The following is a 25499-nucleotide window of genomic DNA, read 5'->3' as shown; positions in this document are numbered from 1 at the left end:
TTAGTTGGATGATCACTGTAAAGGTTGATGTTTGGATGTCTTACTTCAGGAGTTTGATGGACTTTAAGTGACAGGTTTAAAGGGGCAGTGATTTAAAATGAAAGGATACAAAGTTCATCAGCATAAGATATTTGAGCAAAACCACAACTGCTTCATTATGTTCTATAAACTCTCCAAGCATGTCCTGCTCCAGAGCCTTTGGCATTTGCAGTTGGCTCTCACAGGAGCATTCTTCTCTTAGATATCCGTGTGGCTACCCTCTCTCACTTATTTTAGCAGTCTGGTAAGAGCCCTTCCTACTGCCTACAGTATGTATGTTCCATAAACATCTCAGACTCACAATTCTAAAACTGAACTCATCACTTCCCCCTCTACGCCTATCCCTTCCCCACCCCCACCTTTGTAAATTGCATTGCCCTAAAACTAGTCAGTGTAGTCAGAAACCTTGAAGCTTGCATCTGCTATATCTTACCACATACATCCAAACAGGTACTAAGTCCTGTAGGTTCTTTCTTAGCGTCTTGTTTGTCTCTTGCTCTGTATTCTCACTGCTTGTGCTGTAAATCAAGTCATCATCTTTCACCTGAACTTATTGTAGTAATCCCTGGCTCTATCTACCTCTGTGATTATACCTCTAATTCTTCGTTTACCCTGCTATCACAGTAAATTCTCTAATGCCAGTTCAATCATGTCACTCCTTTGGCAAAAAGCTTTCCCATTCCTTAGATAAAGAATAAATCAAATTCCTTGGTATGGCATACAAGGTTATTTAGGATTTGGCTTCTGTCTATTTCTATCCTTGCTGTATCCTACTTTATTTGCTTTTTATATTCCAGCCATACCAAATTGCTGTAGTTCTCTGAACATATCAAGCTATTAAACGTCCCAAGTAATTTGCTCTCACTGCTTTGGCTTCTAGAATCATGATAATAACTACTGCATACTGAGTGTTTATTGTCCACTGGACTAAATGCTTACCTTTACGTTCTTAAATAAACTTTACAACTACCATATGAAGGAAGTGATATTATTCCCAATTTACAGATGAGGAAACTGAAGCTTAGAGACATTGTATAATATGCACAAAGTTGTACATCTAGTGATGGAGCCACGATTTGAATCAGGTTTCTTGGAATGTAAAATCCATGCTTATAACTACTACTCTACACTGCAGCTGTCACTAATGGCCCCGTTCTCCATCCTGTTGGATACCTTCTTGTTCCGGATCATCACCTCTGATTTCCTTCATTACTACCCCAACTGGAATCGACCATTTCTTCCTTCCTCTGTGTTCCCACGTTGTCTGTATATAACTCCCTGTTAAATAGCATCTGTAGTACTTTATTGCATTTATTTGATTATCTGTCTTAATGAGCAGGAATCATGTCTTATTTATTTTTGTGTTTCCCATATACAGTAGAATGTCTGGCACTTAGTAGGTGCTTATTAAATGTTGGGTTTAATAAGCCAATGTTGAATATATATATAGTGTTTAATATGCTCAGATTACTTGTTAGCCTAAGACAACATAATGGATTTTATATTTTTGTGGAGTAGAGAGTAAGAGTATAGGAACACAAGGTCCTTAGACAAACTGACCTTAATAATAGTAGTAATGGTAATATTAATAGTAATAATAACTAATATTTGTTGAGTGATTACCATGTATTAAGCACTGTTGGTACAATTTTAGATATAGTATCTTGCTTAATCATCTATAACCCTGTGATGTAGTTACTACTATTAGCCTTATCTTATAGCTGAGGAAAATGAGGCTAACAACGGTAAAAAGAGTTAGCTAAGATGGCACTGTGAACAGTGGGCTAGTGTTCTAAGAGACCTTGCTGTTAGTCATTATGCTCTCCTCCCATTATTGATATGAATTGGAGGTGTTTGAGTCTCTTTTTAACTTACTAAAATTAAGTATTTCTTTGGTGTGTTTGATGCTTATTTTTTTATTTAGGGTAATGAGCAGAAGCCAGGACTTCTTTCTAACCTCAGTCTTACCCATTTATTATGATAGGGCAAATACAGAATAACATTTCAACATTAAGATTTTCTTGGACTTAATTGCCAGGTTCTTCATTCCTTGTGACTTTCCTAATGAGTATGCGAGGAGTCTTCCCTTTTTTAAAATATATTGTGGCACAAATTTTGTTGTATGTATGTTGGTTAGAAATAATGTAGTGGTACTGCCAGAAATTACTAAATAAAAGCATGATTTGTCTGTCTCTCTAAGAACTCTGGCAGAGAGGAGTTTGTGGGCTTGATAATCTATTACATTTAATTTAATTTAAAGGTTTTTCCTGACATTGCTCTTATTGTTAAACTGCAACATCATGATGCTTGTAGATTCTCTGTTTACTTCATTGGTTAGTACGCATTTGTTTTAGTCATACTCCACTGTTTAGAAGAGTCACTTAATACAGTTTGGTGTGGTGAAAAGGGTGTGAGCTTTGGAATCTGAAACACATGGCTTCAGATACCTGCGTGGTTATGTGATCTTGGGTAAGTCACTTAACTTTTCTGAGTTTCATTTAAAATGAAGATGTTAATCTGCTTCACTGAGTAGTAAAGATGATGGAGTGGAATAATATATGGAAAATGCACTTAATGGTAACTATTATTTAAAAAAAAAACCTTTCTTTTCTCTCATGTTTAGAAACTTCAAAAAATAATAGATTCTGTATTAAAACTATGGTGTAGAAATGAAGTTTTTGTAGTTGACTAAAGTGGAGTTAATTTTCTCCAGCTTTAACTGAGAATTAGGAAAAGCCTGATGGTTCTCTCTTGTGCTGTTTAAACTAATTAACTTCAGAAATCCCAAGGTAACAGTTATGTTTTTTGAGAAGAGGATTGTGGATCTGAAATTGGGCATACAGTTTTCCTCGTAGAAAGAAACTTGAACACTTTTTACGATGAGGCATATAGCCTTTGCATTCCATTACTTCCAGATGTTGTTGATGATTATATTGGGCCTTACAGTATCAGCAAAACTCGTTCCTAAATTTATAATTATTTGGTCTCAAATTGCATCTGTATTACTTTTTCCTTTTGAGTGGATCTTGGAGCATGTTTGTGGTGGATGCAACTGTTGAAACTTTGGAGTACCACGTTTTTTGCAAAAAGGAATTACCATGTCTTTCAGTAATTATCTCTTGGAATGCTGACCCATCCTTTTTGCTGCTCCAAGTAGAAATCAGTAGTAAGCTACCTGCATTCTAAAATTGGTATGATTCTAATTTAAAGACTTTGGGTGGGAAAAGGTAAGACATGTTTATCTCTCCAAATGTTAACTAAGAGAAGAAAAATAATAGCAAGTACATTTTAAAAATATATATTTTTTAGATGTTTAAATGTTTTATTTGGCTTTTCCTTTTTAATTATCAAATCTGAATTTCTTGAGGAAGCTTTATTTTTGAAGGTTTATAAGAAGAGGTAGTGAAAAATAAAGGGTTTAGCCTTCCTCTTGAACTTTCTCATAGCTCTGGTTGGAATTCATGGGAGTGATGATGATTCTTTTTTTGTGTGTGTGGTATGCGGGCCTCTTAACTGTTGTGGCCTCTCATGTTGCGGAGCACAGGCTCTGGACGCGCAGGCTCAGCGGCCATGGCTCACGGGCCCAGCCGCTCCGCGGCATGTGGGATCCTCCTGGACCGGGGCATGAACCCGTGTCCCCTGCATCGGCAGGTGGACTCTCAACCACTGCGCCACCAGGGAAGCCCAGTGATGATTATTCTTTTTTTTTTGGCTGTGTTGGGTCTTCATTGCCGTGCGCGGGCTTTCTCTGGAGAGAGGGAGCTACTCTTCGTTGCGGTGCATGGGCTTCTCATTGCGTTGGCTTCTCGTTACGGAGCGTGGGCCCTAGGCGCACAGGCTTCAGTAGTTGTGGCATGTGAGCTCAGTAGTTGTGGCTCACAGGCTTTAGAACACAGCCTCAGTAGTTGTGGTGCATGGGCTTAGTTCCTCCGTGGCATGTGGGATCTTCCCGGACCAGGGCTCGAACCCATGTCCCTGCATTGGCAGGCAGATTCTCAACCACTGTGTGCCACCAGGGAAGTCCCGAAATTGTGGGTTTTTCTGTTGTTGTTTGTTTGTTTGTTTCTTGGTGGAAGTGAGTTTTGGCCAAATCATAGCTAGGTTAATAAACGATTTTTTCCTAATTAGATTTTGGCCAGGGTCACTGAGGTGTTTTGTTTTTTTTTAGGTGGTAATAGCTGAGTCTGTGGTTATTCTCCCTAGTAACTATTGCCATCCAGTGGTTCATTTTGAAATGTCATATGGGACAAAATGCTTGTTCCCCTTTTCCTCCCTTCTACCTTTGTTTAAATTCTAGTTGAAGCTAAAAACCACACTCATTTTTTTTTAGAAGAAGGGAGGGAGAAAAAAGACTTTTGAGGGGGAAGACATAAAGAGTTTGACTTTAGCGTTTTAGAAGAGGTAACCTATAAGGGAAAAAACAGGTAGTTTTTTGTGGGCCAGATTTCCTCTCATTCTTTTTCCTCCGCGTTTTATTTTTGTACCTAATCAGAAGTAGGAAAAAAATCTGCCATGTTTAAGACTTGAAATAAACTTTTTTGCCATTGGTTAAAAACAGTACCACAATAGGTTGATGTTTTATGTTTGCTGCTGAATGTAGCTGCTGGATAGAGATGAGCTGTGTAACTACTGTTAAGCAATAAGGAAATTTCTGTGATCCTTTAGCTGTATGTAGGAAACTATGAGTCTTATATATTCATTTGCATGATGAAAACTAATTTCATTAGATATAATATTACTTTGAACTTATCTATTATTTAGACATTTTTTTGGTGTTATATCACTGAGCCTTTATATGAAATGTATGGTATTGGTCTTACTATTTCCATGTAGCTATAAATGGTTTCCATCTTGACTGGCCAGGTACCTTTTGAGGTAATGCTGTTGCAATCGGCATTGCAACAATATGTGTTTCAGCAGGTTTATCAGGTAAGATATTTATGAACTGCCAAAAGCAATCCCCCAAATAGTCCCAAAGTAATAGGCATAACTGGATATTTTATCCTTTTATTGAATCCACATTGAGACAGGCTTTTAAAAGTTTATGGAAAGTAGGACAAAAAAGTATGAGAATTGAGTGCCTTTGGCACATCTGATTGACACAAATGTATTCAAGTCATTTATGTGTATAGTTATGTATAACTCATTCTGGGAACTTAAGATTTTCCCCACAAGTGTTACAGATATTTAAAATTTGATCTTGTGTGTCAGAACTTAAATATAAAATGCCTAAAACTACATTTGAAAATTCAAGTGATTCTCACAAGGAAAAAAAAGTTGTAACTATGTGAGGTGATAGATGTTAACTAAACTTACTGTGGTAATAATTTCATAATATATACTGTTAGCAGTCACTCCCATTCTTCCTTTCCTGACTCTTCAGGAGACCATTAATCTTCTTTCTGTCTCTGGGGATTTGCCTGTGCTGGACATTTCATATAAATGGAATTGTACAATATGTGACTTTTTGTGCATTCTTTCATGCTAAGCATGATATTTTCAACGTTGTCAGTGTTATAGCGTGTGTCAGTACTTGGCTGAATAATATTCCATTGTATGGATATACCACATTTTGTTTATCCATTTACTAATTAACAGACATATGGGGTTTTTTCCACTTTTTGTCTACTATGCATAATGCAGCCATGAACTTCTATGTACAAGTTTTTGTATGAACATGTATATTTTCAGTCTTCTTAGGTATATACATAGAAGTGGAATTACTGGGTCATATGGTAATTCTGTGTTTAATTTTTGAAGAACTGCCAAACAGTGTCCCACAGTGGCTTCATCATTTATACTTCCACTAGCAATGTACAAAGGACCTTACTTTTTTGAGAGCTGACCATTCGTCACTTTCTAAGTGCATCTTCAAGCCCATTTTTTATTTCATTCCCTTACTCTCCACCCACATGTCTGACCACCTATTGAAATTCTATGCATCCTTCAAAGCCTAGCTCAAATGCTACTTCTTGTACAAAGTCTTCTTGGATTACTGGGGCTGGAAGTGATTTCTCTTTAATGCATATAGTTTTACCATTTATTTCTCTTGGAGGCCTTTTGTGATAGTTGTTGGTGTCTTTGACATTTCTTCTACCACATTTTTGTACTCTCTTGGTATTATACTTTGTATAAAACAGGACTTCAATAAATATTGGAGAATGAATGGGAGAGAATTGGAAATCCTTAACTTGGATTTTTTAAAAGTTACATAATACATGTAATCTGTATTCATCTCTGTAATATGTGTAATACTACATCAGAACAGTGCTGCTTATAAAATAGACATATTAACGTCTAAATACCATATTTAATAAATTTCAGAATTTGGAATTGTGGTTTTTATCCTTACAACTGGCAGGTATATGTATCTGCAAATATGTAATATTTTCTTGCACTTGCAACAAGCTCTTTGTTGTACAAGCAGTTACCTTTCAAATCATTTGAAAACTGGTAGTCTACATTTATCTGCTGGCATTGATCTAGAGTGACATCTTTGTCTGTAATTATATATTAAAGAATCTGTATTACAACATAGTACATGGCTCAGTGTTACTGGGTCTGAAGTTAAAGATTTATTTTATAAAAATAAAGTACATCACTAGATAATAAAATATTGTTATATCCACATCATTTTAACTTTACTGTCTTTATTAAGATATCTTTATTTGGTCTCCATTGTGAAAATTGATGACCAACTAGTCAAGTATTCCAAATAATGTAGTCCAAATACTGTGGTCCTTTGTTTATTAATTTGTTAGGTAGTATCTATTGCCTAGTGTTTAAGAGCTATATGGCCTTTGGTTTTTGGGGTTTTTTTTGCGGTACGCGGGCCCCTCACTGTTGTGGCCTCTCCTGTTGCGGAGCACAGGCTCCGGACGTGCAGGCTCAGCGGCCATGGCTCACGGGCCCAGCCGCTCTGTGGCATGTGGGATCTTCCCGGACCGGGGCACGAACCCATGTCCCCTGCATTGGCAGGCAGACTCTCAACCACTGCACCACCAGGGAAGCCCATATGGCCTGTGTTTGAAACCTGGCTTTGCCATTTATTAGCTGGCAGAAATACTTAACCTTTCTGATCCTGTTTTTCTGTCTGTCTACAAGTATATTAACCTCCCTGGTTAGACACTTTATATATATATAAATTTACTTTATTTTTGGCTGCATTGGGTCTTCGTTGCTGCCCGTGGGCTTTTCTCTGGTTGCAGCAAGTAGGGGCTGTTTTTTGTCGTGGTGTGCAGGCTTCTCATTGTGGTGGCTTCTCTTGTGGCACACGGGCTCAGTAGTTGTGGCTCGTGGGCTCTAGAGCGCAGGCTCTGTAGTTGTGGTGCATGGGCTTAGTTGTTCCACGGCATGTGGGATCTTCCCGGCCCAGGGCTCAAACCCGTGTCTCCTGCATTGACAGGTGGATTCTTAACCACTGCAGCACCAGGGAAGCCCCAGACATATTTATATACTACAGACCTGTATAGGTATATAAATATGTACTCATGATTATATATACATGAGTACTCATATGTTCATGTTTGCATACATATACATACATACTTTTAGCAAAATAAATATCATACTGTTTTAAATCTTGTGGTTTTCACTTAATTTTATGACTGTTTTCTTATGCCATTAAATATGCTTCAAACACATTGTTCTTAATGACTGCATAGTGGTCCATTCTGTGAATGTACAAAATGTACTTACCAAATCCCCTATTGTAGTTTTTTTCACTTCATTTCTGGAATTTTAATTAATGCTGCAATGAACATTCTTGCACATTTTTGTCTGGCATTCAGATAATTTTTTAAGGATAGATTTTTTTTAATGGAATTACTGGGTCAAAGGGCATGTGCTTTTTAAAAATAAATTTATTTATTTATGGCTGCGTTGGGTCTTCGTTGCTGCACGCGGGCTTTCTCTAGTTGCAGTGAGCGGGGGCTACTCTTCATTGCAGTGCGTGGGCTTCTCATTGCAGTGGCTTCTCGTTGCGGAGCACAGGCTCTAGGCATGTGGGCTTCAGTAGTTGTGGCACTCAGGTTCAGTAGTTGTGGCTCTTGGGGTCTAGAGCTCAGGCTCAGCAGTTGTGGTGCACAGACTTAGTTGCTCCGCGGCATGTGGGATCTTCCTGGAGCAGGGCTCAAACCCGTGCCCTCTGCATTGGCAGGCGGATTCTTAACCACTGCACCACCAGGGAAGTACGGCATGTGCTTTTTAAAGTATTTTGATACACATTTCCAAATTGCTTCCCAGAAAGGTTGTGCATATTTTATTTGGTAAGAAAATTTAGAATTAACTTGATTTGAAATTAGAGGGTTGCATGTTTATTTTCGTAAGTTGATTTTGCTTATAGGATTCATTTCAACAAATATGTATTGAATAAGTACTATGTACAAGGTATTCATAGGCTCAGAGGATAGAGCAGTGAACAAATGACTATGATTCCTAACCTAATAGAGTTTTCCTGTCTAGAGCAATTAGGATATTTGATAGTGGATTAAATCTTCTTTAGTTTGTCAGAATTGAATATATTAATTGGAAGAGAGGAGAAATGATACTTTAATGACCTATTTATGCTATCTAGGCTTTCTACTATCTACTCCTGCATACATCTTCCTAGGGCCTATGTTGATGTACTTGTTTCATTTAAAAAATGCTGCTTTTCAGGCTCTGTGGTAGGCACAGAAGATTCATTGCTCTCCAGGAAACTTTAATCTGGTGTGTCTGGGTTATATCTGTAGTCGTGTCTGAAGATAAGCAGATAGTCAGGAGGCTCCCTCAAAGTCCCTCCCTATAACCCCCTGTTTCTACAATAATTTATTTGGTTATATTTGAATTCCAAATCAGAAGTCATATTACCTTAAATTGCTGTTATTCTAACAATATTAAGATCAGCTTCATGGATATTGCATCTTTAATTCCTAAACAGGTTGAATCATTTATTTTGGACCAAGAAGATCTGGATAACCCAGTGCTGAAAACAACATCAGAGATATTCTTATCAAGTACTGCAGAAGGAGCAGACTTACGCACTGTGGATCCAGAGACACAGGCACGACTAGAAGCATTGCTGGAAGCAGCAGGTACTTTATTTTCTCTTTTTCATCTTTTTAAAAGACTCCAGGGAATACCCTCGTGGTTCAGTGGTTGGGACTCTGCGCTTTCACTGCCAAGGGCATGGGTTCGATCCCTGGTAGGGGAACTAAGATCCTGCAATCCGCGTGGCATGGCTGGGAAAAAAAAAAAAAAAAAAGACAAAAAAAAAACCCCAAGACTCCATCTCTATACAAAGTTATAAAAGATTATCCCCAAATTATATATGTTATATAAAATTTGAAATCTGTAAAATTTGTTTTTTTTAATTTCCTAAAGAAAATGTTCACATTTTATGTTTAAAAAATTCTTGGTTGAAAGTTCTCAGTGAGTGATTTCTAAGCTCAACACTAACTTTTTTTTTTAATTGAAGCATAGTTGATTTACAATGTTGTGTTAGTTTCAGGTGTACAGCAAAGTGATTCAGTTTTACACATATATATATTCTTTTCCATTATGGTTTACTACAAGTTATTGAGTATAGTTCCCTGCTATACAGTAACATTTAACCATTTTTAAAAAATTTATTTATTTTTAGCTGTGTTGGGTCTTCCTTGCTGCGCGTGGGATTTCTCTAGTTGCGGCGAGTGGGGGCTACTCTTTGTTGAGGCGCACAGACTTCTCATTACGGTGGCTTCTCTTGTTGCGGAGCACGGGCTCTAGGCACGCAGGCTTCAGTAGTTGTGGCACGTGGGTTCCGTAGTTGCTGCTCGCGGGCTCTAGAGCTCAGGCTCAGTAGTTATGGCGCATGGGCTTAGTTGCTCCACAGCACGTGGGATCTTCCCAAACCAGGGATCGAACCCGTGTCCCCTACATTGGCAGGTGGATTCTCAACCACTGTGCCACCAGTGAAGTCCCAAGACATATATATAGTATGTTAGGAATGTGTTTACTTTGATGATTCTTTTTATTCCTTTAACTTTCTCCTCTTATGAAAAAGCATAGGTAAAATTTATAGCAGATTGACTTTTAGTCCATCTAATGTGTCTTTTTGGAACTGACCAAAACTTAAAATTAGATTGAACAAAACAATTTAAGTATCTAGCAGAAGATGGTTTAATTTAGAGCAGACGGTTTAATTTAAACCTTCTTTAAAAAAAGTTTCCGTTGCAGGGGGCATAGGTTTGATCCCTGGTTGGGGAACTAAGATCCTGCATGCAGTGTGCAGTGTGGCCAAAAAAAAAAAAATCACATTAGTAATTGCTTTGGTGTCCCTCCCTTCTTTGGATTTATTGTGAGTCTCCTACTTTTGATTTAGGAATAGTCTATGTAAGATTCCTGAAATAGGAGTGCCATGGCCACCACATATATATATATATATATATATATATATATATATATATATATAATTTTTTTAGTTTTTAATTTTTTTCCTGTGCTTTAGAACCAGCTTAGAGCAGAGAGAAATGTGGAGAAAATGCATTTTTCTTCTCCATGTCTTTTCTGGACTAAGTTACTTTCCTTCCCTAAATCAAGCTTTGTTTACTGGTGATAGTACATCTCCTCTCTAGTTTAGGCTGACATTTCACTCATACTGTGGGTACTACTCCAAGACCCCTAATTAAGGATTTTAAACCTATTTCTCTTTTTTCTGGCCACCTCATGAGTCTCACTCAGGGATGGCTCTTTTCTGCTACATTGAGCATTTTTCTGTAGGTTCATGGTTAAGTATAAGTACTTATATACTTATACCTTATACAAGATACCTTAGAATTGCTTGCTTTTCTTACCTATATTGTGAGAGAGAAAATAAACCTTGAAAATCATGTCTTCCAGGAGGTGTGAGAAATTACTGAATTTTTAAATTTTGTGTGTTTTGACAATTTAAACTCCAGGCATTGTTGGGTATGATATTTATCCAAAGAAATTGTCAGATGTTTTTTAAAAATGATGTACTCCTTTGAAGCCCTGTGCAAGTCAGTTGGCTTAATGAATACTTTTTTGTTCATTAGTATTTTCATTTGCTTTTTGGACATTGTGTTGAGCCTATAACATTTAAGACTTATGCATTGTTTTCAATTATGAGAATGTGTTAGACGTTACTAGGCTTCTTAAGAAGATAGAATTCTTAATGCTATTTTAACCAAAAAAATTGAAGTTGAAAATATTTTTTTCTTTAAGATTCTTTGAGATTTTTAAAGAAAATTAAGAATTAAGGGCATTTCAAGAAGAATTTTTAACAAGTCTTTTCTAAATTATAAATGTAATATATAAAATAGCTAAAACAATATGAAATGTATTCAGTAGATTTTAAAGCCTGCCCGTTGTAAAGGTTTACATATACTTGCAGACTTTCCCTTGTAGTTATATAAATACATGTATATGTTTGAATATACATGATTTTTTAAATGAAATTATATCATATTATACAAATTATAATTTTCTTTTTTTCACTTAATTTATTGTGGCCATCCTTCCATAACAGGATATGTTGATCTTTCTCCTTCTTTAAGGGTAAGGTAATATTCTGTTGCTTGGATGCACCACAGTTTATTTTACCAATGGCTTATTGAAGGATTTTTATGTTATTTCCAATTTTTTTGATATCACAAATAATGCTGTAGTTCATATCCATGTATATCTATAACTTTTCTTGCTTGTGCAAGTATCTTCATAGGACAGATTCCTAGAAAGTTATATTGCTGGGTCAGAGGATATTTTTGCATTCGAAATTTTGATCGCTTTTATCAAAGTGGTCCCTCAAGTTTATGCCAGTATACATTCCTATCAACAGCTTTCCTCAGTCTTCTTTTGGTCAATTTCATAGTTTGTGTTCATTCAATATTATCAATAAGTTGTGCGGTAGCTCTTTATAAATGATATAAATTCATTGGGTGTTAATTTTTCCAGTTTTTATTTTGCCTTAACTTTATTTATGGTGTCTTTAATTATAGAAATTTTTATTGGAATTAAAAATGTTTAATATCACATTTACTAATTTTTTACTTTATAGCTTTTGTGATTTGGTCTCATGCTTAGAAAAACCTCCTCTACATCAGCAATAGAAAAATACTACATAGTATAATAGTACTTTTCAGATTTCATTTAAGTCTACCTGGTATTTATTTTTGTAAATGGTGTGAATTTGAGATCTTACCTAATTTTCAAATAACCAGTTTCTGAACAATATTTATGAAATAAGCCCTCCTATATCCACTGATTTGAAATGTCACCTTTATCATATATTGAATTCACAGGTGATCTAAGTTCTTTTTTTGTTTGCCGCTATTACATATGCTTGATAAAATTATCTTTTTTCTTTGCAAGTATCATACTATCATACTGTTGTAATTGAATAGCATCACAATATATTTTTTATCTTATTGGGCAAGTTTCCCTTTTTTTTGTTCTATAAAATTTTATTGACTGTTTCTCATTTTCAGCAGTAACAGGTGGTGATATTATCAACAAAATTTTGTTGCAGTAGTCACTGATTCCTCACTGAATCTAGAGAAAAAGATTTATTGGCAACTTAGACTTACCATATTGTGAGTTCTGTAAGGACAGGAACTATGTCTTATTCCTTTCTGTCCCCCTAATGTCTGGCACATCATAAGCACATAATAAATACTAAATATGAGAATTAATTTATTTTAATTTACACTCTTGCCCCAGAAAATGGTTCTAGGTGGCTATTCAATCAAAGGAAGAAACTGTTGGATTGTTTGTTTTAATATTACAGAATAGCCCCTTCATTAGTACTGAAAATAGATAGGATCCTATACTAGAGATCTTATGATGTGATTGTACTTTGATAGAAATCTCATTCATTCATTACAGTAAGCATCATGTTAAGTTAACATTTGGAGTTAGGTAGAGGATAAATTAGTATTATGTGCACTGTAAAGATGAAAAGACTAAAACATAGGTGTTGTGCAATGGCCTTTTGACATTAGTGACAAAATTGAAATTATCAGCTTTGCATATGGAGATTATGCCATTTTGGCTTAGAGAATAGTCTTTAGAAATGTAATTACAGTTTACACATTTATGCTTTTTCTTTCCCTGAACTGATTGATGCACACTGAAGGAATTGGCAAATTGTCAACTGCTGATGGTAAAGCCTTTGCAGATCCTGAGGTACTCCGAAGACTGACATCTTCAGTAAGTTGTGCACTGGATGAAGCTGCTGCTGCACTGACACGGATGAGAGCGGAAAACAGCCACAATGCGGGACAAGTAGACACGTATGTGTTTAATGACTTCTGCTGGGTATTCAATTCAATATCTGGTTTTCATTTCTGAGGAAGTTACTTATTCTAAAGGTTATAGTAGGAAATTCTAAACTGACTGCCTGAGTAATAATAAATGAAATGGGTTGTTTATGCAATAATCTAGGTCCGTGTTACTCAAATATGGTCCATGGACTAGCAGCGTCAGCATCATAGAAATTCAGAATTTCAGACCCCATCTTGGATCTATTGAATCAGAATCTACCTTTGAACAAGAAACATTGGCTATTTGTATGCACATTAAAGTTTGAGATTCACTGATTTTGTTAGTCATTCTGCAGTAAAAATTTTACTTAGATTTTTACCTTCTGTTTCATCTAGTCACCTCACTGTTATCAAATAAAATTCTAAGACATAGGATTATATCCCAAATGTCTTTGGGAATCATTACATTAGTTTAAAAAATTGTGCATCTAATGCTGTATAAAGTTTATTTAAAATTTAATATGAGAGTATGTTAGGACATTTTGAAAGATAAAAATGATGGCTGTTTTCATATTTATTTATTGCCTTTCTGGCTTGGTTCACATACATGAAAAATTAGTATTGCAAACAAATATTCAAATAATTTTCTTCTTACCATATCAGATTTTTCTATATATGACTAACCGTATATATTTAACGTAACTCGTTGTCATAGGACCTTGAGTCTTTCTTTGTTGGTTTTGTTTTCAGTCGCAGTCTGGCGGAAGCTTGTTCAGATGGGGATGTGAATGCTGTTCGTAAATTGCTAGATGAAGGCAGAAGTGTAAATGAACATACAGAAGAAGGAGAAAGCCTGCTGTGTTTGGCTTGTTCAGCCGGGTATTATGAATTAGCACAAGTAAGTAGAAATAATCTTTAGTGATCAAAATTGTGGAAGGGTTTTGATGTTTTGTTTATTATTATCATTAATAAGAGAAATTATCATTAGAAGCCAAGGTCTTTCCTTTTTGGCAGTAGGTAAAATAGAAACTGATACATAATTAATTTTTGTTGTCTGTACATGCAACTTGGCATGGTCCGTTTTTTTCTGCCGCTTACTCAAAAATAGTCCTAATGAATAAGGAAAACATAGAAATAATAATAATATTTTAAACTTGCCTTTAGAAATAATATACAAGTATAATGAAAGATATTGATTTATTTTTATTTCATCTAGATTATCCCAATTCTTTTAGTTTTGTTTTTTTTTTTTCCTGTTAGAGCAATTTTGGGAAATAGCCATGTGTTTACCAGTTCGTTTGTGTCTTGTGAGTATAGTTTTGCTGTTCTCTTGCTAAATAATCCTGAGCATAACACTAATTCTTTGACAGGAGCAGTTAAATTGTATAATTGGATGGTTAATGTGATTACCTACTTTACTTAAAGATTACTATGTAATGGTATTGTAAAATATAACATCTAACCAGGTGTTTTGAGCAGTGAACATCATTGGCATATTTTCCCAAAAGGTGATTATTTTTTATTTTTCCTTGCCTCCACTCTAAAAGAATATCTTCCCAGATTCAATATATTCTTTAGAAGTAATGTTAATAGTAAGAATTGACAGTTTCTCTCTGTGTGCATATGTGTTTTAAAGGTATTGCTTGCTATGCATGCTAATGTTGAAGACAGAGGGAATAAAGGAGATATAACCCCCCTAATGGCAGCATCCAGTGGAGGTTATTTAGATATTGTGAAATTATTACTTCTTCATGATGCAGATGTCAACTCCCAGTCTGCAACAGGTATGTAGAAAATTATGTGTTAATTTTAGGAAAACAAATTGATATAAATAACTCTAACCTGAGAGATAAAAATTTGATTCCTAGGGAAAACTGGTTGTAAACATACAGAAAAATCATAGCCCTTGTTTAGAATCTGTGAGTAAAATATAGATTAATTTGATATCTTTAAAAGTCTTTGAAACACTCTTACATTCTGTTTGGTCAAGATTGACAGTTTTGGGCTTCCCTGGTGGCGTAGTGGTTGAGAGTCCGCCTGCCGATGCAGGGGACACGGGTTCATGCCCTGGTCCGGGAGGATCCCATATGCCTAGGAGCGGCTGGGCCCGTGGGCCATGGCCGCTGGGCCTGCGCGTCCGGAGCCTGTGCTCTGCAACGGGAGCGGCCGCGGCGGTGAGAGGCCCGCGTACTGCAAAAAAAAAAAAAGATTGACAGTTTTTTTGCTGGGGGCAATTTCTTTTTTGCCACAATATATATAATGTACAAAGAGGCAAATTTATGAACTGTATCTTTCACAATTCTTTATCTCATTTAAATACAACTCCCTTATATAGATTAACCTGAGAGTCAAAACCCTATAGAGTTTTTTCTGTCAGGTGTACAGAATGCATTTACTAATAAGATATTCTGCTGCAGCATGAAAGCTACTCTAGTAAGGTTCTTTATAAGCCTCGGTCATATGTCTTGAGTTATAGCTGTACATTTAGTAATGAGATTCCTTGGATTTAGTGAGGCAAGCACATGGCTTAAAATACAGTTTCAATAATGAAAGCATATCAGTCTTCCATACCATTAAGTATATATTAAATGTAGCCTAATTTATGTTTTAAACGACCATGACTTCTTAAAAAGGATTATAGGTTACTTTGCTGACCACCTTGTCTAGGTCATAGTAATATTAATATCCTCCATGTCTGAGACTGTTAAACAGTTGAATTCTGAACAAATTGGGTTTGAAATGATAGTTTTCTTGCTGAACCTTTAAAACAGTCTTATTCAATCTCACACTGTTGGATGGTTAAACCATCTCCCTACTCCCTTTAATAAATAAGAGTCCTCAAAACAAAATCAGGAAAGGAATAAGTGGCAAATCAGGGAATAATGACCTTTTAAATAAATTTTTATTTTGAAGGAATTATGCTGAGAGGGATTTATATCTGTCTCCCTGGGTCTCATAAATGTAGACTAAATGAATAAATGTGTAAAGATAAAGGAGAGGTAAAAGAAAATTAAGAAATGAATGTACATAGAAAGAAAATGTTAAGTGTTTCTAAGTTGTACTGTGTTGAAAGAAAAAGCAATAACTTTGAGTGGTACATTGAAATATTTTATATGAAAATATGTTGGAAATAATTTTTCAAGATGGCACTTAATCTTATTTTACAAGCTAAGGAAATATGGAGAGAGGTAAATTGGTTTGTTTATAATAAGCCTTTTAATTAGTGAAAAAATTAAGATGATGCTTCTAACCAATACAACAAAAAAATGAGATAGTAGTTCTAGTGGTTTATGTAAGGTAATTGAAGAGATAGAACTAGAGCAGTAGTATAATCGTAATTATATCAGTTTTATCATAATTTTTAATTTCTTTTTGTTCTTTTTTAGGAAACACTGCACTAACTTATGCCTGTGCTGGAGGATTTGTTGACATTGTGAAAGTGCTACTTAATGAAGGCGCAAATATAGAAGATCATAATGAAAATGGACATACCCCCTTAATGGAAGCAGCCAGTGCAGGTCATGTGGAAGTTGCAAGAGTTCTTCTAGATCATGGGGCAGGCATCAACACTCATTCTAACGAATTCAAAGAAAGTGCTCTTACACTTGCATGCTACAAAGGTACTCTATAAATATATATATATGTTTATAGGGTCTTTTTCATAGCAACTTTGAATATTTAAATATTTGAATATTGAGTATTTGAGTTAATTTTATATTTCTTATACTTTCCCTGTGCTATAAAATTATCTAGCTTCTAAGAGATTATATAGAAAGTCCATTTTAGCATGTATTTCCTAAAGTATAGTTTCATAGTATATGTTTTTTTATTATTTTAATTCAAATTTATTCAACTAGCTATAAGGTCAACCAAAACTCTTAGCACAGACTTAGAGGGTTTCCATTCTTTAATAACTTTTGTTTTATATGATTTTTCCAACCTTTATTTTAAAAATAATACACACTCAAATAATAATAATCACACTTGATATAGAAAACCTGAAAAACACAGAATAGTGTAAAGAAGTTTTACAATGACATGTAATGCTACCATCTAAAGATTTAAAAAGCATGTAAACAATATTTTAGTATATTTACTTCTAGTTTGTTTTTTAAGTATGTTTATAAACAAATATATATACACTTGACTCTTACAACATGGTTTTGAACTGCACAGGTTCACTTACATACAGACTTTTTTCAGTAAGTGTGTACTATAGTACTAAACAATCCAAAGTTGATTGAATCCTCAGATGTGGAACTATAATCAAAGATGGTAGCTAGGGCTCCAGCAATCCATATTCTAGGAAGGATGAAGAGGGTAAGGGCAAAATGAGGAATGCCTTCCAACTTAGTAAGCTACCTTTAAGGAATCTTCCTAGAAGTTCTGCCTTATAAGTCCCTTTTACATCTCATTGGCTACACATAGTAGCAAGGGAGGCTGGAAAATGTAGTCTTTTAGTCAGGCATGTTGCCACTGAGATGAAATCGGGAGTTCTGTTATTAAGGAAAAATGAGAGAATGTATATTGGGTAGGAAACTAGCAATCTCTGCCAAATACATCAAATGGGTGCACCATAATTGCCTATTGTTGGACACTTGCATTGTTCCCAGTTTTTCACTATTATTAAAAACACTGTGATAACATCCTTGTGCAGACATCTTTGCCTAATCTCTGATTATTTCCTTAGGATAAATTCCTGGAAGTGGAATTGCTGGGTCAAAGGGTATGGACATTTTTAAGGCTTTTGATACATATTGCCAAATTGCCTTCTAGAAAGGTTGAACCAATTTACACTCCCACCAGCAGTGTTTGAGAGTGCCCTTTACCCCACCCTACACCCTCACCAACACTGGGTATTATTCTTTTTAATATTTGCCATTTTGATAGTAAAAAATGGTGTCTTATTTTAATTTGCAATTTTTTTATAGGAAGGTTTAATATTTTTTTCATCAGTTTAATATTCATTTTCACTTCTTTTTTTGAATTACCATTTCATGTCCTTCATCCATTTTTCTACTGGAGTGTTTGTCTTTTTCTTATTGACTATTATAGGGCTTTTTATATACTAAATGTATCAAGAGGGTTGAAATTATTTTGAATGGAGTTTTCTCTGCCTGCTCATTGCCACAGTGAGTTTATGGTTATTATTTTAAAGCTTTTTTTCTGAAAAATATGATCCAAACATACTTTACCTGGCATTCTATTTGATTTCAGTGTTTTGATTTATATTTTATACAGAGTAAATCAAAGAATAAGTATTATTACTTTATTGCTTTACTTGAATTAATGTGCTTTGAACTAATTCAGTCTTTAAAACCTAGATAAGACCTTGACGAGAGCCTGCTTATTATTTTGGATTGGCTTTGTAAAATTGTCATTGATTTCTTTATTGAACACAAAATAAGTTCTCTTGTAAATTTTTGTATAGACACCTGAAAGAAAAAGATTCCCTATTTTAATGCTTATATATTAAATCGATAGTTCTTGAGAAATATAGTTTTAAAATTTGTGTTGTTTTTTTTTGAAGGCCATTTGGATATGGTTCGCTTTCTGCTTGATGCTGGTGCAGATCAAGAGCACAAAACAGATGAGATGCACACTGCCTTAATGGAGGCTTGCATGGTAATTTTAAATTGCACTCACATGAGATTTTATGGGAAGAAAGGGTCATATGTGTTTCAGCCTTTGAGAATTATTTGTATTCTTTTGGAAAAATCATTATTATGAGATGGTAAAGATCTTGAAAATTTTGTACATTATCAGAGAGGGAAGGGGGAGTTTACGATGTTTTGTTTATCTTTTGATAGTAAATCTGTTAATGTAAGAAATCATACAAAAGGCAGGCTTGGCTATGTCATTTTCAACACACTGATGTACTTTTATTTTCTTCCCAATTCTTTCATTATGGTAAAATACACATATCATAAAATTTACCATGTTAACCATTTTTGAGAGTTATTAAGTATATGCATAATGCTGTGCAACCATCACTACCATCCATTTTCGGAACTCTTCATCTTTATAAAACTGAAACTCTGTTTCCATTAAACAGCAACTTTCCATTCCCCACTTCTTCCTATTCCTTGTGATCACCATTCCACTTTCTATCTCTATCATTTTGACTACATTAAGTGCCTCATGTAAGTGGAATCATACAATATTTGTCTTTTTGTGACTGACTTATTTCAGTTAGCATGATGTCCTCAGGTTCATCTGTGTTGTAGCATATGTCAGAATTTCCTTTGTTTTTTAAGGCTACATAATATTTTATTGTATGTACCACATTTTACTTATCCATTTATCCACTGATGGACACTTGCATCGCCTCCATGCTTTAGCTATTGTGAATAATGCTGCTGTGAACACGGGTGTATAAATATCTGTTTGAGTCCTGTTTTCAGTTCTTTTGGATATATACCCAAAAGCGAGATGCCTTGATCATATGGTAATTCTGTTTTTAATGTTTTGAGGAACCACCACCATACTGTTTTCCACAGCAGGTGTACCATTTTATGTTCCCACCAGTAGTGTACGAGGGTTCCATTTTCTCCACATCCTCACCAACACTTGTTATTTTCTGGGTGTTTTGGGTTTTTTTTTAACTTAATTTTTATTTTTTTGGCTGCGATGGGTCTTTGTTGCTGCGCGCGGGCTTTCTCTAGTTGAGCTGAGCGGGGGCTACTCTTCATTGTGGTGCGCAGGCTTCTCATTGTGGTGGCTTCTCTTGTTGCAGAGCACGGGCTCTAGGCACGTGGGCTTCAGTAGTTGTGGCACATGGACTCAGTAGTTGTGGCTCGTGGGCTCTAGAGCACAGGCTCAGTAGTTGTAGTGCATGGGCTTAGTTGCTCCGCGGCGTGTGGGATCTTTCCGGACCAGAGCTCGAACCCATGTCCCCTGCATTTTAAGGCAGATTCTTATCCACTGTGCCACCAGGGAAGTCTCTTTCTTTCTTTTTTTTTTTCTGATAGTTATCATCCTTATGTTTATAGTTTTGATTTTCATTTTCCTCACTGTAGGTTTTATTTGCATTTCCCTAATGATTAGTGATATTGAGCATCTTTTCATGTGCTTATTGGCCATTTGTATATATTCTGGAGAAATGTCTATTCAAGTCATTTGCCCATTTTTTAATTAGCCTGTTTTTTGTTGATGAGTTTTAGGAGTTCTTTATATATTCTGGATATTAATCCCTTATCAGATGCATGATAAATATTTTCTCCCATTCTGTGGGTTGCCCTTTTACTCTGTTGATAGAGTGCCCTTTTGTGTACAAAGTTGTTGGTTTTTTTGTTTTTCTTTTTCAAAAGTTTTTAATTTAAGTTCAGTTTATCTATTTTTGTTGTTGTTGTTGCCTGCGCCTTTGATGTCATATCCAAGAAATCATTGCCAAATCCAATATCATGAAGCATTAGTTCTGTGTTTTCTTCTAAGAGTTTTATAGTTTTAGCTCTTATATTTAGGTCTTTGATCCATTTTGAGTTAATTTTTGTATATGATGTTAGTTAAGGGTTAAATTTCATTCTTTTGCATGTGGATATCCAGTTTTGCCAGCATCAGTGTGGAAAAGACTGACTTTTCCCATTTGAATTGTCTTGACACTTGCCAAAAATCATCTCACCAGTCATTTGACCCAGGTTTATTTTTGGGCTCTATTCTATTCCATTGGTCTGTATGTTTGTCTTTAAGCCAGGATGACAAAGTTGTGATTATTGTAGCTTTGTATAAGTTTTGACATCAGGAAGTGTGAGTCCTCCAGCTTTATTTTTATTTTTCAAGATTGTTTTGGCTATTCAGGGCTTCTTTAAATTGCATATGAATTTTAAGATGGTCCTTTCTATTTCTGCAAAAAACTCCATTGGGCTTTGATAGAGATTACATTGAATCTGTAGATTGCTTTGGGTAGTACTGACATCTTTTTTTTTGCGGGGGGTTGCCTGTGTTGGGTCTCGTTGCTGTGCACAGGCTTTCTCTAGTTGCGGTGAGTGGGGACTACTCTTCATTGTGGTGCGTGGGCTTCTCATCGTGGAGGCTTCTCTTGTTGCAGAGCACGGGCTCTAGGCGCATGGGCTTCAGTAGCTGTGGCACATGGGCTCAGTAGTTTTTTTTAAATGGAACTTAAACAATTTTAAAAAATTAATTAATTAATTTGGCTGCATTGGGTCTTAGTTGCGCAAGTGGGCTCTTCGCTGTGGTGTGTGGTCTTCTGTCTAGTTGGGCGGGCTTAGTAGTTGCGGTACATGGGCTTAGTTGCCTTGCAGCATGTGGGGTCTTAGGTCCCTGACCAGGGATCAAACCCACATCCTCTGCATTGGGAGGCAGATTCTTAACCACTGGACCACCAGGGAAGTCCCAATCATGTGTTTTTTTTCCCTTATTCTGTTAATGTGGTATATTACATCAATCAGTTTTCGTATGTTGATCCATCCTTGAACTCCAGGAGTAAATCCCACTTGGTCATGGTGTATAATCCTTTTAATATGAGTTTAAGTCTTACCTCCTCTTTAATTTTGGGGGGAAGAATTTGAGAAGGATTGGAGCTAATTCTTCTGTAAGTGTTTAGTAGAATTCACCAGTGAAGCTATCAGGTCCAGGGGTTTTCTTTGTTGGGAGACTTTTTATTATTGATTCAGTCTCCTTACTAGATATATGTCTGTTTACATTTTTTACTTGTTTGTGATGTAGCCTTGGTAGGTTTTGTGTTTCTAGGAATTTGTCCATTTCATCAAGGTTATTCAATTTGTTGGTATACAGTTGTTCATAGTTCTCTTTTATAATCCTTTCTAGTTCTATACTATCAGTAGTAATATCCCCTCTTTCATTTCTGATTTTAGTAATTTGAGTCTTCTTTTTCTTAGTTCTTCTAGCTTTGTTGATTTTGTTGATCTTTTTAAAGAAGGAGTTATTGGTTTCATTGATTTTTCTCTCTTGTTTTTTAGTCTTTATTTTATCTCTGCACTAATCTTTATTATTTCCTTCCTTCTGCTAGTTTTGGTTTAGTTTGTTCTTTTTTTTGTTTCTTTAATTGGTTTCTGGTTTGTATGATTTCTTAACCTGATTCTAGATTTAACACAATTATGATTGGGTATGTTTTTGGAAAAGGACAGTAACATGTAACCCTAAAGTAATGTATTTGGCTTTAGAGTTATTACTGATAAAACTCTAATTTTGGAGGTAACAGACATCTTTCTAAAGTTTTTGTAGCTTCATATTAAAACCTTATAAAGTAAATTGACTAGTATAATCTATGGATAACCTAGAATGCATTTATTTGCTTCTTTCCAGGATAACCTAGAATTAGATATATCATGCAAGCATTTTGTATCAAAGAGAAATATTACCTTTAATGCTCTCAACATAAAATCTTTAGGTTAGAACCTTAAGTCAGTCTCTTTATTTCATAACTGAAAGAACTGAGAAACAAAGAAATTGGGTAATCTTGTCCCAAAACATGCAGAGTTAGATAGTTAGATAGCAGATGTTGGAGTCCTGGGCACACCACAATCAATTGTGTAGGTTGTGCAACAGTATGTGGTAGCCCTTTCTAAGTCTAGGTCTTCTTTTTTCAGCTGAGTGTTTTTGCCACTAACGTTACCCTGACCCTTATTTAAACCAAATTTTAAAAATAATTGTTAGAAAAATCATAGAAAAAATTTTGACACTAAACATGAAATATTTTACATATGCCAATAATTTTTTACTAACAGTTGCAAAATCTATTTAATGTAAATTTTCTGTTGATAGCACAAATTTTCAAAATAAACATGTTTCAAAGGATATTACTTAGCAAATATATTCTTTTGTTGATAAAACAGTGCTGGATTCCAAAAATGTATCCCACATATTTGGTCATAGATCAGTCCAGGAACCATTTTTCTTCTACATCTGTAAGCACTTAGATATCATAGATATATGTATATCTACGAAGCATACATCAAATTCAAAGAAATCAGAGCAATCGGAGTTTTTAAGACAGGTTTAATGACAAGAAAATTACGTGGAAGTACAAATGTTTTTTGAGATGTGATTAAGTAAAGCACATTTTTGCCTGTGTTACTTCCAATTGTATATTACTGCATAACAAATCACTCAAAACATAGTGGCTTAATACAAGGGCCATGCATTATTTTTTATGATTCTGTGGGTTGATTGGATGGTTATTCTCTTTCTTTTCTTTTTTTTTAAAATTTATTCATTTATTTCTTTTTGGCTATGTTGGGTCTTTGTTGCTGTGTACGGGCTATCTCTAGTTGCAGGTTGAGTTGGGGCTACTCTTTGTTGCGGTGCCAGGGCTTCTCATTGCAGTGGCTTCTCTTGTTGCAGAGCAGGGCTCTAGGCGTTCAGGCCTCAGTAGTTGTGGCTCGTGGGCTGTAGAGCGCAGGCTAAGTAGTTGTGGTTCATGGGCTTAGTTGCTCTGTGGCATGTGGGATCCTCCTGGACCAGGGCTCAAACCTGTGTCCCCTGCATTGGCAGGCGGATTCCCAACCACCGCGCCACCAGGGAAGTCCCCAAATTTTAAAATTAATTTTTATTGGAGTATATGTTATTCTCTTTCAATGTGTTGTTTAGTTTTAAACGTTTGAATGTTTGAAAATTTTCCTGTTGTCTGTTAATGATTTCTACTTTGATTACATTCTGATCAGAGAACACACTGTATGATTTGAGTTCTTTAATTCTTGAGGTTTGATTACCATGAGTAAAATAGATAGCTAGCGGGAACATGCTATAGAGCACAGGAAGCTCAGCTCGGTGCTCTGTGATGACCTAGATGGGTGGGATGGGTGGTGGGGGTGGTAGGGAGGTCTAAGAGGAAGGGGATATATGTATACATATAGCTGATTCACTTCATTGTACAGCAGAAACTAACACAGCATTGTAAAGCAGTTACACTCCAATAGAAAAAAAAGAAAGTAAACACCATAAAAAAAATTCTTGAGGTTTATTTTATAGTCAGGATGTGCATATATATTCCATGGGCATTTGAAAAGAATGAATATTCTGCTTTTGGTCAGTGGAGTGTTTTATTAAGACCTGTTGACAGATGGTGGAGTTCTTCTACATCCTTTCTGAATTTCTGTCTTAGTTGTTCTAACAGTTGTTGAGAGGGGGTGTTGAAATCTCCCAACTATGCTTGTGGATTTGTCTATTTCTTCTTCTAGTTGCTTCACTTTTCCCCCACATTTTGGAGCTTTGTTGTTTTGGTACATGCCCTTTTTTTTTTTTTCCCTCATCCATTTTCTCATTTTTTTCCCTGTATTTTTTTTTGATATATCTAGTAGTTATTTTGAAGTTCTTTTCTTCTGACTACTATATTTGATTCACTTCTGGGTCAACTTTTATTATTTTATATCTTGATGATCAGTTACTTTTTCTTGCCCCTTAATATGTCTAGTAATTTTTTTTGTAATCCATATGCTGTGGATGATCCCTTTTCAAGGCCCTGGATTATCCTATATTCCTTTTAAGACTGTTAAATTCTGTTCTAGCAGGCAGTTAAATTACCAGTGAATCACCCTGATCCTCTTGAGGCTTAATTCAGCATCACTTTTACTCCTAGGTCCTTACTCTTTGGTCGTAAAAATGTTCACTCTTTGTTTAGGATGTATTTCCTTGGGCCATGGTTTGGAAGATGCCCAAGGAGAAAAAGTTAGAGTGAATGGAGGCTAAACAATACACTACTAAATAAACAAGAGATCACTGAAGAAATCAAAGAGGAAATCAAAAAATACCTAGAAACAAATGACACTGAAAACACGACAACCCAAAACCTATAGGATGCAGCAAAAGCAGTTCTAAGAGGGAAGTTTATAGCAATGCAATCCTACCTCAAGAAACAAGAAACATCTAAAATAAACAACCTAAACTTACACCTAAAGCAGTTAGAGAAAGAGAATAAAAAAACCCCAAAGTTAGCAGAAGGAAAGAAATCATAAAGATCAGATCAGAAATGAAGGAAACAATAGCAAAGATCAATAAAACTAAAACCTGGTTCTTTGAGAAGATAAACAAAATTGATAAACCATTAGCCAGACTCATGAAGAAAAAAAGGGAGAAGACTCAAATCAACAGAATTAGAAATGAAAAAGGAGAAGGAACAACTGGCACTGAAGAAATACAATGGATCATGAGAGATTACTACAAGCAACTATATGCCAATAAAATGGACAACCTGGAAGAAATGGACACATTCTTAGAAGAGTACAGCCTACTGAGACTGAA

The 25499-nt window shown here is 35.5% G+C and overlaps 1 protein-coding gene across 18 annotated transcripts in view; it reads left to right on the top strand.

Moving 5' to 3' along the window:
- ANKHD1 (ankyrin repeat and KH domain containing 1) overlaps positions 1–25499 on the top strand; it is a 123517-nt gene that overhangs the window by 14028 nt on the left and 83990 nt on the right. For all 18 annotated transcript variants that reach the window (XR_003430476.1, XR_003430472.1, XR_003430470.1 and 15 more), the window contains exons 2-7: positions 8960–9113; positions 13154–13310; positions 14031–14178; positions 14917–15064; positions 16667–16900; positions 18811–18905. Coding sequence is in view for 14 of the 18 variants with exons in the window: in XM_027095534.1 (XP_026951335.1) it covers positions 8960–9113; positions 13154–13310; positions 14031–14178; positions 14917–15064; positions 16667–16900; positions 18811–18905 (936 nt within the window). In the remaining 4 variants the exon portion in view is untranslated. The remainder of the gene's footprint in view (positions 1–8959; positions 9114–13153; positions 13311–14030; positions 14179–14916; positions 15065–16666; positions 16901–18810; positions 18906–25499) is intronic.

The sequence above is a fragment of the Aethalodelphis obliquidens genome, unplaced genomic scaffold, assembly GCF_003676395.1.
Source record: "Aethalodelphis obliquidens isolate GAN/ISIS:26980383/991018 unplaced genomic scaffold, ASM367639v1 scaffold4, whole genome shotgun sequence".
NCBI lineage: Eukaryota > Metazoa > Chordata > Mammalia > Artiodactyla > Delphinidae > Aethalodelphis > Aethalodelphis obliquidens.
Note: the sequence above shows the minus strand (reverse complement) of the source record. Positions and strands in the feature narration are given on the sequence as shown.